At 43.0% G+C, this 14,790-nt stretch overlaps 1 protein-coding gene across 4 annotated transcripts in view; it reads left to right on the top strand.

Annotated features, from left to right (window-relative positions):
- The window catches only part of SYT3 (synaptotagmin 3), a 63,974-nt gene that overhangs the window by 13,559 nt on the left and 35,625 nt on the right, over window positions 1-14,790 (top strand). For 3 of the 4 annotated variants that reach the window (XM_020808237.3, XM_020808240.3, XM_073004431.2), the window contains exons 2-3: window positions 9,649-10,120; window positions 14,100-14,240. In XM_020808237.3, the coding sequence (XP_020663896.2) occupies window positions 14,105-14,240 (136 nt within the window). In that variant the 5' untranslated portion in view covers window positions 9,649-10,120; window positions 14,100-14,104. Of the gene's footprint in view, window positions 1-9,648; window positions 10,121-13,063; window positions 13,216-14,099; window positions 14,241-14,790 lie in introns of all 4 variants that reach the window. The other variant, XM_078378013.1, reaches the window with a different exon arrangement.

Raw genomic sequence — 14,790 nt, 5'->3', positions numbered from 1 at the left:
CTTCCTCAGTGCTAAAAGTAGTGTAATCTACCTCTCTGCCCTTCAGGCAATTTCCTCACAACAGCTCTGGGAAGCAGCTTTTGCACAGAGTAGAGCTCATAAACAAATGTTTGAAATCCACTATTTTATTCAGTTATTAACAATGCCACTGTTTTCATGTGTGTGTAATGAGCAACATTCGGCATTAATTTAATTTGTTACCTTTGAGTAATTTGGCAGTTGCTATTTTAGTTGTTTTAATTAATTTATTAAAACTACGCAACTAACACTTTAACAATGTGCGAACCGTGTTAACATAACAGATTAATCTCACAATTTATTTTCACATTTTCATGTTAACAAATCATTTTCCCTTAAGATTTAACCATAGCATTTTAGCATTAATGCTAATTTCACACAGTAAATGGGGGGCAAGGCTGGATTTGAATTCAGGTATAGCTGGTGTCAGAATCTAGTCCGACTTTCTGTACGATAAGTTGTGCGTACAAATTATGAACTTATACCGTGTATGGGTGTGAAAGCCGGACAGTTAAGAAAGCAGAGAAGAAGAAAACCTGATTTGTTTGAAATTTGGTGCTGGAGGAGAGCTTTGCAGATACCCTGGACTGCCAGAAAGATAAACGAGTAGGTCCTGGTTCAAATCAAGCCTGGGGGCAAACGTGGAAGCTAAGATTGTCCTGCTTGGGGCACATCATAAGAAGGCAGAATTCTCTGGAAAAGATAATAATGCTGGGAACGGTGGAAAGCAGCAGGAAAAGAAGACGACCAAATACGAGATGAGCTCGTAAAGGAACCCACAGGCTTGAGTCTGCAGGAGCTGAGCAGGACTGTTGAGTACAGGCCATTTTGGAGTTCACTCATTTATAGGGTTCCCCTAAGTTGGAAGCAACTTGAGGGCATGTAACAACAATACCTGTTGTCTGTCAAATTACACACCACACTGGCTGTCCACATGTGGCTGTCATATCTCTGACTCTTCGTATCGATTTTCAGTCCAAGAATCAAATTCAGTTTCAGATATTATTTGGGGCTCCAAACAATCCTGCAGGGTGGAGGGGGAGGCAAAGCCGCCCCCCAAAAACTGTCAGCCTGTTTTAGCTGAAAGGTCTTATTGCCAGGAACAAAGATTTAGGGCCGGCATTTTCAAGCTTTTGGAACAGAAGGAGCCTTTTGCAAAAGCTGGGAAATCACCCAAATAATGGTGTCATGGGCAAGGGGGTCTGGTCCTCTGGGGAGCCCCAAGAGGCCAACTTTGACCCCAGAGCCCAAGGTTCCCCCACCTACGGCCTAAGACATATCTTTTGAGGCACTTGGGACTTGTTTAAAGCCAGCCATGAGTTCTGGCAGCCCTCCCTTTATACAAAATTAAGCACTTCTGCTTAACTGAGCATGCTGGAATTAATTTTTCCCCCTTTGAGCAGCTTTGGATAGTCAATGCGGTGGCACAAATGCGCTTTGGTCTTCTCCAGCTTGCGCGACACATTGGTGGCAGCAGCCCAGCATGTCCATGCGTGGGAATATAGAAAGCATCATTATTGCTAGGTCAGAATCTTTGTCCAGCTCACCCCCACTCATGTGCTCAGATTGGCAGAAGCTTTCATAAGGATCAGGTGGAGGACATGTTTCCCAGCCCCCTTTGGAAAACATGCCAGGGATCAAACCTGGGGGACGTTTGACACCCCCCCTCCCCTGTCGCTTCTTTGCACTCTGGGGCTCAAAAGAAACAGCAAGCATTTAATGTTCAAACATGTATGTGCAGGTTTATTGGATCCTAGCATAGTCAGTCTGCAAAGTGCTAGCGTATGATGTCTGGATGTTTGGAATGGAGGCATGTCCTGCTGTTGCTCAGAGAAAGAAACACACGTGTTTGTGAATTTTTGTTATCTGGCTTTGTTGTTATTGTTGGTTTTAGTTCACTTTAAAAGAAAAGCAGTGTTGGTGTTAATTTAATAAAAGTTCATTTTCAGATGCAAACCGTCCTGTAGAAATTCAACAATCTGATATCTACATTTCATTAACATTCTCTTTGTGATAAAGGACATCCAGATCTAGAAGCTCCCCCCCCCCTCTCCTTCTCTCCAGGGAAAAAGAAGTGGGGTATAGAAAAGCATAGCATATCTGTCTTTGCTCTGGAAGCAGCTGGCTCACTTGCACACTTTTCCTAATGCTCCCTCTGCCTGGCACTGTCCTCAAGCAGGCTGACAGAAGGCTGGACTGGCTCTGGCATTGTCTGCGCTGGGTGCCCTAACATGATGTGGCAGGAAGCATCTGGGGGTCTGGCACTGATAGGGATCTCTTGCCAGGAGCTTGACCTAGACTGTGGCTTGTGGGGCGTGACACAGGGAGGGGATTTTCCCAGGCTAGGTCCAGGCCAGTCGAGGTGCCCACTGTTATCCGAGAGCCAGGTCCCTTGGGCCACCTTGCCCCGTCCAAAAACATTTGCATTCCTTTGAGGTTCCATTCAGATAAGCTCCCTCAGGGTGGGTTTGATTTAAATCAAAATGATTTAAGTCACCACATGAATCCTTTACTCAGAAGGACGCAATTAATTATGTGGCTCCTCTCAACCAAATTATACTCTTGCTGGTTAGAATCTCAATTTGTATTTTCATAATTTTTTTTCCTTTTTGAATTTTATTTTTAAAAGGCTCATATTAAACATTTTTTAAAACCCGGTTACTTATTTTGAAAAACTTTCAAACCACTTCTGCAGTTATATCAGTAAAAGAATTGTTATTTTGATTATCAAAGTTCATTGAAGCAGCTATTTCTGAAGGCACTAGAAAGTGACCAACGTGCTATGTCCCTGTGCTGTCTTTTCCCACCTCCATAGCCAAAAAGCTCCAGGTTACACCCAGGCAATGTCCGTGTGTGAAGGGAGGGGCAATCGCAGAGTAATTGGCCACCTTTTGGTCTTAAGAACGAACGTGTAGAAGTTCCAACCCAACTACAAAGCTGCTCAAGAGGATTTACATCACCTCTCATTGATATATACCATCAATTTCTGGACTTTTGTTTACAATTTTTCTGCACTATCCACGGAGGAGTTGCGCTAAGCCTGAAGAAGTGGAATTTCGTCCATAAAACCTTGTGATTTTTTTACATTTTTAGTGGACCAATAAAAGGTACCACCCACTCTTACAGCTGTGTAATCTTTGGGAACCACACGGCTTTTCTTTTCCTCTTTCTAGTTTATAAAGTATATACTTTCAGAGAGAACTGAGAACTTGACTTTGTGCACAGAAGGTTGCAAAGGGTTGCTGTTCCAAAAAAACCAGCTTCACTCAAAGAAATATGAAAAACATCCTGGAGATGTTTAATAGGCCTGCCAAGAATTTTCTACATTACAGTGGGGTCTTGACTTGAGAACTTAATCCGTATTGGAAGGCGGTTCTCAAGTCAAAAAGTCTGTAAGTCAAGTCTCCATTGACCTACAGTGCATTGAAAACCTATTAATCCCGTAACAGGCCGTTTTTGTTCCATTTTGGTTTTTTTCTGGTCTGTAAGTCAATTCTCAGGCTGCAAGTCAAACCTAAATTTTGCGGCCAGAGAAGTCTGTAACTCAAAAAGTCTGTAAGTCAAGCCGTCTGTAAGTCAAGGGTCCACTGTATATCATGTTATGAGTTTCAGTCAAAATTGGAAAAAGGGCTGATCACGTCTGTTATAGTTCACCTTATACCGATACAGTATTAGCGAATTTGTATCTTTGGAGAAACAAACCTAGCTTCAGAATTTTCTGATGCCATCTAGATTGACTAGAGACAAAAATATTAAACTGAATAATCTGTATGGAATCCTATGAAGCCTCATAAATCCTATTGGATCCGAACTGCAAAACTTTTTTAAGGCATAATGTTGATTGACGATTTATAATCTCTACTCCATAAAGAGAGTTTTGAGGTTTTAAACTAAAACTACCTTGACATGTTGTTATGTACTGTCAAGTCACCTCCGACTTAGGGCAGCCCTATAAATGAGCGAACTCCAAAATGCCCTGTCCTCAACAGTCCTGCTCAGTTCCTGCAGACTCAAGCCTGTGGCTTCTTTTAGGGAGTCAGTGCATCTCGTATTTGGTCTTCTTCTTTTCCTGCTGCCTTCCACCTTTCCCAGCATTATTATCTTTTCCAAAGAATTCTGCCTTCTTATGATGTGCCCAAAGTAGGACAATCTTAGCTTCCACATTTTTGCCCCTAGGCTTTATTTGAACTAGGACCTACTCGTTTATCTTTCTGGCAATCCAGGGTATCTGCAAAGCTGTCCTCCAGCACCGCATTTCAAACGAATCAATTTTTTCCCCTGTCAACTTTCTTAACTGCCCAGCTTTCTCACCCATATAAGGTGACTGGAAATAGGATGGTGTGGACGGTCTTGGTCTCCAGTGACACATCCTTACACTTGATGATATTTTCTAATTCCTTCATTGCTGCCATTCTTAGTCTTAGTCTTCTTCTGATTTCTTGGCTGCAGTCTACATTAGAAGGATGATTGGATCAAAGTATACAAACTCTCTAACTATTTCAGTTTGTCAATTGTCACCATTAAAGTTGTGTAGTTCTTGTATAGTCTTAATTTTTGTTTTCTTCATGTTCAGGTGCAGTCCGGCTTTCGTACTTGGTTCTTTCATTTTTCCTCACAGACGTTTCAAGTCCTTGCTGCTTTCTGCCAGTAAGATGGTGTCATCTGCATATCGTAAATTATTGATGTTTCTTCCACTAATTTTCACTCTTCCTTCAACCTTGACATAGGGCTTTTAAAAAAGACAAGAAGCAGTCTAACAATAAAAACAACCCACAAATCCAATTAAAATGTTAGAAATCCAATTGTTTTTAAACTCGATAGACTTGGACTTAGCTCTACTCTGAGCTTCCTACTGCCCTGCTTCGTGTATTGTCAAAAAAATAGAAATGCATCCCCAGGAAAATGTACCAATTCTGGGTCCAGATTTCGCACACGCAAAACCAGAATCAACTTGAAATCAGAGAAGCCAGTTCTTCTCTGATTTTGAAAGCTAACCAGGCTCTTATCTGGTTAATTCTTGGATAGGAGACCACTCAGGAATATCAGGGACCTCCAGAGAAGCGCAAGGAGAAGTTTTGCTTGAAACACCAGTGAGCCACTGCCAATAATTGTTGACAGTGTCGAGCTGCATGGACCAGGGACTAGCCTAGTACACGGCAACTTCCTTTGTACCTGTGATGCATAGGTAAAGGTAAAGGTTCCCCTTGACAATTTATCCAGTCGTGTCCGACTCTAGGCGGTACTGCTCATCTCCGTTTCCAACCCATAGTGCCAGTGTTTTGTCCGCAGTCAATCCTCCGTGGTCACGTGTCCAGCGTGACTAGACATGGAACACCGTTTACCTTCCCACTGAGGTGGTACCTATTTATCCGCATTTTTTTGCATTTTGCTTGCTTTCGAACCGCTAGGTTGGCGGGAGCTGGGACAAGCGACGGGGGCTCACTCCGTCATGTAGATTCGATCTTACGACTGCTTGATCTTCTGACCTTGCAGCGCTACCACATCCTGTGATGCATAGATGCAAATTAAGAAATCATGTGTTTTAAAATAAAAATACAGTCCATCTCACACCCTGGATCGACTGGGGGGGCAGGTCACCTCTGTACGTCTGCCTAATCTTTTTTCCAGGTGTTGTTGATAGGCAGCCCAACGGCTCCCCTCTTTTGAAGTTCCTTATTTTATTTTGTTTTTAAGAGATTTAGATCAGCTTGCCCTTCCAACAAAGGATGCCTTAACTCAGAACAGCAGTTCTCACCCTCTGAACCTCTGGATGTTTTGGAATTCAGCTTTCAGAAGACCCTACCAACCGTGGCTACGGTCATCCCAGATTGAGGACCCTTAAAATAGAGGACTTTTCTTTATGAAAGAGAGAGAGCATGGTGTCATGTTTGGAGAGCTGAACAGGGACCCAAGACATATGTATTTAAATCTTCACTCCTCCATGAAGTTCACAGAGTGACCTTAGGTCAGTGAACCACTCTCAGTTTCAACTACCTAATAGGACTCTTGGGTAGACAATATTGAGGGAAAGCTCTGTACACCATCTTATACTCATTGAAGGGAAATTGAGATAGAAAAGTAATACTCTATTTCCACGAAAATAAGACCTAACCTGAAAATAAGCCACAGTATGATTTTTTTCTGGATGTTAGTAATATAAGCCCTACCCCAAAAATAAGCCCCAGTTAAGTGAAACCCCGCCCTCCACCATTCTGCAGCAACCAGAAGAAGATGACATGATTATACAATTTGAATAAATGTAGATTGTTGTGCATGAAAAAAAAATCCCCTGAAAATAAGCCCTAATGTGGTTTTTTTGGAGCAAAAATTAATATACTGTAAGGCTCTGTCTTGTTTTCAGGGAAACACGGATAAATAAAATGATAAAGCAGAAAATATAATAAAGTAGGACCCATGGCAACCCTCCTCCTTTACAGCCCCTTTAGTCTTTTAACTACCTGAGGGAATAGAGATTTCAGGGGCCCCCATCCTCCCACCTTTGACACCAAGAATGAAGAATGTACTGCTTTGGGACTTTGTATGGTAGAGAAAGATTCAGACATGAGGCAGACCCATTTCCTAGCAGCCTCATGGCTGTGTTTCTGTTTCTCCTCCTCATAGTTGAGCCTGTTCTTTCTGGAGCTGATGATTTGAAGGGCTTTGCGTGGCAAAGATGGGGTGAAAAGGTGGCGAAGGTGACTGGCAATTCAGTGAAGGAAGATGCAACGTGTGTGTTGTAAAAATTCACCAGCTAGGGTTCAGACCTGAACTATGTGCTATTTATGGTGACTCTTCAGGGCTTTCTAGGTATAAAATAGAAGTGATTTCCTATCAGTCCCTTCTTCTGAGGGCACTCTGGGACTGTGCAGTTTGCCCAAGGTGACACGGGTAGCAGGGCCCATAACATTATCAGCCACAGATGTTCTGGGATCTGGATGATCTCAGTTGCTCCCTCTTTTAGAAGACACAATGGAGTATGCACTCGATTCCTGGCATTGCAGCAAGGTGTGCCAACCCATTGAGCCACAGCAGCGTTTGATGTGTGTTAAGTGATTTGTGGGGATAGGGTGGGAGAGAAGATTGTTATTGTATAATAAATGGGTTAGCCCTGAAATTGCTGCTGGACTCTTTGCTGTTGTTTTAAAGAGCTAGGGCTCATACGAGGTGTGGGCAGCTCCAATGAGCCGGGTGACCCGTGTTCTGCCCTGGCATTCTCTGAGGTCTGTACAGACTATCAAAATGTTATAAACTTGGAAAAAGAAAGAATCAGAAGCAGAAACCAAAGCAGCTGGAAATTCACCTCCACTTTTGAAAAAAAGAATTCGATTTATTTATTTATTTATTTATTTATTTGTTTATTTGTTTGTTTGTTTGTTTATTATTATTATTGTTGTTGTTATTATTATTGTTATTATTATTGTTGTTGTTGTTGTTGTTGTTGTTATTATTATTATTATTATTATTATTATTATTATTATTATTATTATTATTATTATTATTATTATTATTATTATTATTATTATTATTATTATTATTATTGAATGGGGCACAGAAGCTGCAACCTATTTAAAAAATGAATCACTGCTTGTGTGGGCTTCTAGAAGTGGTGCATTGCCTTTTTGCTAGAAGAGGAAAGGGTCAGGATGGCTGCAGAAACAGCCGGGGGGGGCGTTTGCATGCAGCCCCAAGGCTTCATTTTGCTCATCTCTAGTTTATTGGGGAGAAAATGCAGCCCAAGGGAAGCTGTCTGGCTGGGAAAAGCAGCAGCAAATGAATATGGGGAGGCAATGGAGGGTGGAAAAGCTGATGTCAAGGAGACATTACTAATGAAGCCAGAATAGCTTCTAGTATTTCAATTTTCAACGCAATTCATAAAACAAAGCAAAATAAAATAAAAACAGAGGGGAAAGAATGAAATGTGTGACCTCTACTTCATGAGGATGTGTGCAAAAGTCCTATCAGATCTAGCCCTCTTTCCCTATGTCAAAGTGTTGTGATATTTAGCGCCTTTTTGAACTAGAATGTCTATCTGCAGAGGTGATAAGTAGTAATAAGAACTAGAGTAATAAGTAGTGTTATTGCAGGGGGGAGAGAGAGAGAACCAGTCTTTTTTGGGGGGGATGGTTTTCCTCTAGGCATGCAGGATAGGCAGAGGGTAGGAGAGGAGGGAGGGATGTGCGCATAGGTGAAAGACAGAAAAAGAGAGAAAGATTGTGATTAAAGAGAAAGGAGAAGTGTCCCATGCCATCACCCAGCCTTTGCTGTTTGTTATTCTGGGCAGGAGCGAACACTGGCGATTCCAACAGAGATGCAGTAAGAACGAGCAGAAGAAGCTGCAGCAGTATTTCAGGGGAGGGGGCTGAGGATCTCTATCTCACCTTCTCCTTCTATTTTCCTTTCTCTGGGTGTCTTCCAGCCTCCCACCCCTGCCTCGTACTGTAGTTGACTATTATTCCAGAGAAGAGCAGAGACCTGCGGTTAACCCTAGACTCATTATCTTCCTTCATAGAAAAACGAGGACAAAGGAGAATAGGAGAAAATATATATATTTTTTGTCGGTGTTGTTCATCAGTTTATTTCTCCTTGTCTCGATGAGCTAAAGACAGTTTACATAGCTTTCCCATTTTACTCTCGTGGCAATCTTAGGAGATAGGTTAAGCTGAAAGAGGCCCAGGGTTACCTAGGCAAGTTTCATGGCTCAATGGGGGAACAGAACCTGGATCTCTCTCTCACCCACTCACTCTCACACACACTCATGCACATGCATGCGCTCATGCGCGTGCACACACACATGTACACGCACACACACGCACAGAGAGAGAGAGAGAGAGAGAGAGAGAGAGAGAGAGAGAATATCATTGTTGAACATACCAGAAGAGCACAGAACCATGGTCAACTCCATTGCACAGCTAAGCGTCACCTTTCTTTTCATTATCTAGCCCGTTATATCATACACTTGCCTGGGGACTCCAAGTGTTCAGAGAGAGCCTGCAGCCCTTCAGACCTTTTCCACTGCAATTCCTCTCTGCCCCAGCCAACATGGACCATGATTATATGACTTGTACTCTAACAATAGCTGAGCAGGCTTAACTCCTGGTTTCAGTGGTGCTACTATTTCCTTACCAATCATACACATCAATGTCTTTTTTCAAGAATCAGCCCATATCCAATCCCCATCACTCATCTGCTTAAATCTAGCGTTTCCCAGCCGAGAACTCAGGAGTCCTGTGGTTCCAGTTTCCTCTGTTCTCCTCCTCTTACAAACCTTCTACTTACCTCCCAAGAAACCTACGATGTCCTGGTTTCCATCGCTCTTCTCTGTTTGTAGCACAAGGGTGGGAGATCCTTGGCCTTTCAAATGTTACTGCACTTCTGCCCTCATAATCTCTCCCCATTTTCTGTGCTAAGTAGAGATGATGGGATTTATGGTACAGTACCACAACATATGGAGGGCCAAACCCTTCTAAAGATCAAAGTGGGAAGAGATGCCACCCGTGAGTTGGCAAGAATTACATGGTAGGAATGATAGAGCCATGTGTCTCTCTCTGATGGGCCTGGGAGGACGAGAGTGATGGAAGACAATGTACGATAATTAGTTCATATATAACTTGCCTCTGTGTATCTATGCAGCTGTCCATGTAATTAAGAAGGTTGTTAGCAGCAGCGATAGAACTGGCAAAGCAATTTCAAGGAGGATTTAGAAAACAGCTTGCCCTTCCACTATGAAGAAACTCTCAAAGGCTAGTTGGGGATTTGACAACATTCCACCCAGACGTCATTGAGCCATCCTGAACGACTGACTCTCTTCAGCAAATCTGTTTCCTCACTGCTAACTGTTCCCTTGAGCATCCAGCAGAGGTTGCTACAGCCCGCACCCTGCCACCCCACTTTGCAACACATGGACCGAGCAGTGCCCTGGATGGCAGATTGGGCACCCTGCTTCCAGCTTGCTGCTGCTGAAGTGCGGACTCAGATCACCAGGGACTTGCTACTGGCATCCTGCTACCCTGCAGCCTGGTGTTGACCCAGATTGGCTGGCATCCTGGATCCAGCAGTACATAAGCATCCTGACGGCCATCCCCTGAACCAGTTGGTTGACCAGGTAAGACCCACATTTCCAAAAATAGCAATTTCAAGTTTTCATGACTAAAGGTTAGGAATTACAATGAAAGTATTCACGTTTTAATATTAGGGACAGAGAAGAAGGTGGTGGAATTTGCCTGCCTACATGTATGATCAAGATATAAGTAATACACTAGTAATATTTTCCTCTTATGCATTGTAACCCAATATGTGTAACTGAAATGACTGTATGTCATTTTATATTGTAAGCTCCTTGGGACAGAAACCTGTTAGTCTTGTTCAGCCCAGTGAAGCTTACTACTGTGAAACACTACATAATAATGCAAAAATATCATCACATCTCTTTGCTGCTGCTTTTTATTCTTTCCCTTGTTAACTCTGGCCCCTAAGTGACATGATGCTGCCTTTCCTCGGTCTTCCCATCCATGTCAACATCTTCCTCTTTGGCTTTTAAACCAACATATAAATGCACATAGACGCCAGCTGCACTATGAGATCAAAAGTGCTGAAAAGCCCGTTCCATCTCTAAAATTAGAACTGCCTGCATGCAGTGGTTGGGAAACAATCTGAGAAGCCCCAAAGACTTAGATTTATAGGGCAGACCTAGGAGAAGTTTATTTATTTACAGTGGTGCCCCGCTTAATGATTGCCTTGCTTAACGAGGAAATCGCTGTATGGTTAAGTTTTTGCAATCACTTTTGCGATGGTTTAAATAGGGTTTTTTCATTTAACGATGATCGGTTCCCTGCTTCGCTTTACAAGGATCAGCAAACAGCTGATTGTTGGGTTCGAAATGGCTGCCGGCTGAAGAAAATGGCCCCCCGCTGTTTTCTAGGACGGATTCCTCGTTTTACAGGCACCGAAAATGGCCACCATATGGAGGATCTTCGCTGGATGAGCAGGTGTTCAGCCCATTGGAACACATTGAATGGTTTTCAGTGCGTTTCAATGGGTTTTTTTATTTCGTTTGACAATGTTTTCGCTCTACAGCGATTTCGCTGGAACGAATTAGCATCGTCAAGCGAGGCACCACTGTATTTATTTTGTGGGGGAGATGGGGGGTACAGCTCCCATAATGTTCAACCCAGCATGCTGCCGGGGAGATTCTGGGAACTGTAAGCCCACCCCCCCCACCCTTTCCCTAGCCCTGTAGTCAATTAACAGCCTTCCTTTATCCCCATGCGTGTCTTTGAGAGCTGTGGGACACTAGTCAATCAATACCTTCCCTTTACAATCATGAGATGAAACAGAAGTGGTTGGGAGGAAAGGAAGTGAGGTCAGTCAATCTTTTATGGTTTCCCCTAGCAACTGCCACATCCAGGAAGACCTAAGTGTGTCAGGGCCATCTTGCAAATCTTGTTGCCTAAAGTCTAGAGCCCTGGCAGAGGAGTTTCCTTTGAGTCTAACTTAGCACCTGCCCCCAGCTTCTTTACAAAGGGGGAAAAAATCAATTTCCTCCGCTTCAACACACATACCAGTTTTAGCACCTTAAAGAGTCTGACTAAAAGATTTATCGCACAGCAAGTTTTCCTAGACTATAGCTCACTTCATCACGATAAGTCTGTTAGCCTTTCAAGGAGCTGTAGGAAGACACTTTACTGTGACAGGTGTATAAAACAATTATTTTGCAGATGCTTTAAGAATGCATCTAGACGTGAAGGCTTTTGGGACAAAACACTTGGGGGAAGAATGGGCCAGTCTCCATTAGCCAAGCCTTCCATCCTATGTTGGCAAACCTGCCGGCAATATACCCTGTTTGGGCCATGTTTTGGTTCCTTTATTGGTGAAAAAGAAGGCTTCCATGGAACCTGAGGTGTACCAGATTGAATTCCAGTTCCCATCAGCCTCTGCCAGGCTGAGGAATGATGAGAGTTGTAGTTCAATAACATCTACAGAACCACAGATTTTGCCCGCACTACCTTATACATTTACAGATATATTTACACAGAGCTCTTCATGGGAGTACGAACTCTGGCCCCCAGGAGGAAGTCCTGTTTACATAACATCTGTACACATAGAAGTTCCTTTCACATGGATGTCAAACATGTGGATGTGTTGGTGTCAAAAGGGTGTGGTTTGTAGGCAGAGACCCTTCTCCTTCATCATATGAGGTTGTTAGACTGAAGAGGCCCACAGTATCATGTAATATATAGCCCAGAAATTGAGCAGGGGGCATTTGTATGGAGAAGGTAAGCGAGTCTTGCCAGTTCCTGCCTGTAAATGTTTCCCTGTATTCACACAAGCCATATCCCCCTCCTCACCACCAAGCTGCATTGATTTCCAGTTTCTGACCAGTGGATGAGGTTGGGAGGGATGGAAGAATCCTGAAAACATCTGCCCACTGATTTGCCTCCACAAGTGCCCCCTGTCACATATATTAATGTTTCATTGGAAATCCAATATTGGAAACCCTTGTTTCCCTTGTAAGATCTAGTGCTACTCTTGATCTCCCCTTTGCATTCTCCAGTGGGGTGTTCCAGTCTTGCATTGGCCAAGGGCTACAAGCCCTTCCTATCAGTCCTGTTTTATAATAAATGCAGCCACCCCATAAACGTATCTGCCTATGCAACAGGGTTATGTTGGTTCCAGGGGCCTGCCTTGTCTTTGTCTCCTCTCTGTCCTTGCCTGTCTGTTTTGTTATTTCCTGTCTGGAATAAACTAAACATAGTCTGACAGCATTCAACACTTATGTCAGGGTTACTTGGAGGGAAGTGCTTTATTTCTGTGCTGCCCTACTTCACGCATTTCTTTGGAGTAGATGCCCCACACATCCCACAGCTTCCTTTTTTATATAACATCTGACTCCAACTGAGCTGATGATGTCTGGTGTTTTGGTGGGAGGAGTGGCTTTGAAGGTTATTCTCTGCAATTTAATATTCTCTCTTGGAAGAGGTTTCCTATGCAATTAGTATAAACTTCATTCCATTTCATTTATATTTCATTTCTTTTATATGCCACCAAGGCATTGCAAGTGGTATCCATGGTTCTGTCCCTTCCCCTGAGCTCACAACAACCTTGTGAGGTAAATTAGAGGCAATGAAGAAAGTGACTTGGAGGAAATGGATATGAGACAGGATAGCTCAGCATCTCAGTGCTATGGATGTTTAACGTAAGGTGAGGACCTTTTTCCTATTGAAGTATCTTTTATCTCAGCTAAAACCAGGCAGCATCCTTATTCTAGCAGCAGGTGGACATTATAAAGCTGGCATGAAACAAAGTGAAGGTACTGTATATACATGGCCCACATATGTAGATTCTTCATTCTTGAGGGAAAGGACTGAGTTCCTAACATGTTCTAGTCAGCTTGTCCACCTTCCTGCTTCCTTTGGGACTCTAATTTGCCCATTGGCACTAGTCACGTTACAGGGTACGTGTGTGGAATCCTAGGAACAGCATTTTAGAAAAAATTGTTACCAAACTCTGAACACTTGAACCATATGGTATCCTTCTCCCACCATTTAATGAGACTGCACATCCCCTAACTATTAAAGTTAGTTTTAAAATACTGCAAAATGGGGACACTTATTTATCGTTAAGTTACAGTCACAATGTAGCTAACTTAACACTTTGTCACAGTAAATAGAATTCATTTACAAGGAACTAGTTACTTTTAGCTAGTTACTTCCGAGTACTACCTTCCCAGTGTTGGGAAGGAATGCAATATAAGAACACCAGAGCCCATAGCTTTGTGGTAAAGCTTATGCTTTATGTATAGAAAGTAACAGGTTTAATCCCTAGTATTTCTAGGGAATAATCCTACCAATCAGACATGATAATTCTGGGCTAGACGGGTCAATGGTCTCAGTTAAGGCAGCTTCCTATGTTTCTTAAGGAGCTGTCAGCCAGCCACCTATCTATTATTTTGCTGTAATAAGCAAGGGGAACTGGTAGTATCCTGTGCTGATCCCCAGCATAATATGTATGTAAGCAGGGTCCATAGATACTGAGACCTCATTTTCCCCAAAGCTTAAAGCCTGTCTTCTCCCTGCTCTCTTCAGGCATCATGTCAGGCGATTACGATGAAGATAGACACCGCAGGGCCATGGAGCTTCTTCATGTGCTCTGTGCCAACACCTGCGCTGCCCAGGAACGTGAGAAGTGTCAGGAATTGACAGGCCATGTGGGACCCCTCAACACAGGTGAGGAGCTTCAGAGAGGAGAAGTGTGCAGGATGAAATTAGGGGTGGGTGTGGGTGGAACTCAACAGAAGGAAACCTGATCGCTTCAGGCTTAATGGGCGCCTTGTGTCCAGTACCTCCATTGCGCGATCAAATGCGTAGAAAAAGACCTCTGTCTCCTGCAGGATCTTGGCAATTTCAGCTCTGACTGTATTTTACAAGGCTCAACTTCTAGTGCTCATCATGTCTGTTGGAGGGAAAATGATCATATATTTTTAAATGGTTTTATATAGGTGTCACCTGCCCTGAGATCCTGTGATATAAGGCGGTCTATAAATATTTTAAATAAAGAGACAGATAGAAAGATGCGACAACAAAATTGTGTAATGTACTTCTGTGTGCCAGCCAGCCAGCCAGCCATGTCTTTTCTCCACGGTGGATACCCCTGCTAACAGCTAGTCAGCATTCTATACCCAGTTTCCTTGAAAATAAGACCTATCCTGAAAATAAGCCCTAGTATGATTTTTCAGGATGCTCGTAATATAAATTCTACCCCAAAAATAAGCCCTAG

Source organism: Pogona vitticeps, chromosome 6, assembly GCF_051106095.1.
Source record: "Pogona vitticeps strain Pit_001003342236 chromosome 6, PviZW2.1, whole genome shotgun sequence".
NCBI classification, from domain to species: Eukaryota; Metazoa; Chordata; class Lepidosauria; order Squamata; family Agamidae; genus Pogona; species Pogona vitticeps.
Note: the sequence above shows the minus strand (reverse complement) of the source record. Positions and strands in the feature narration are given on the sequence as shown.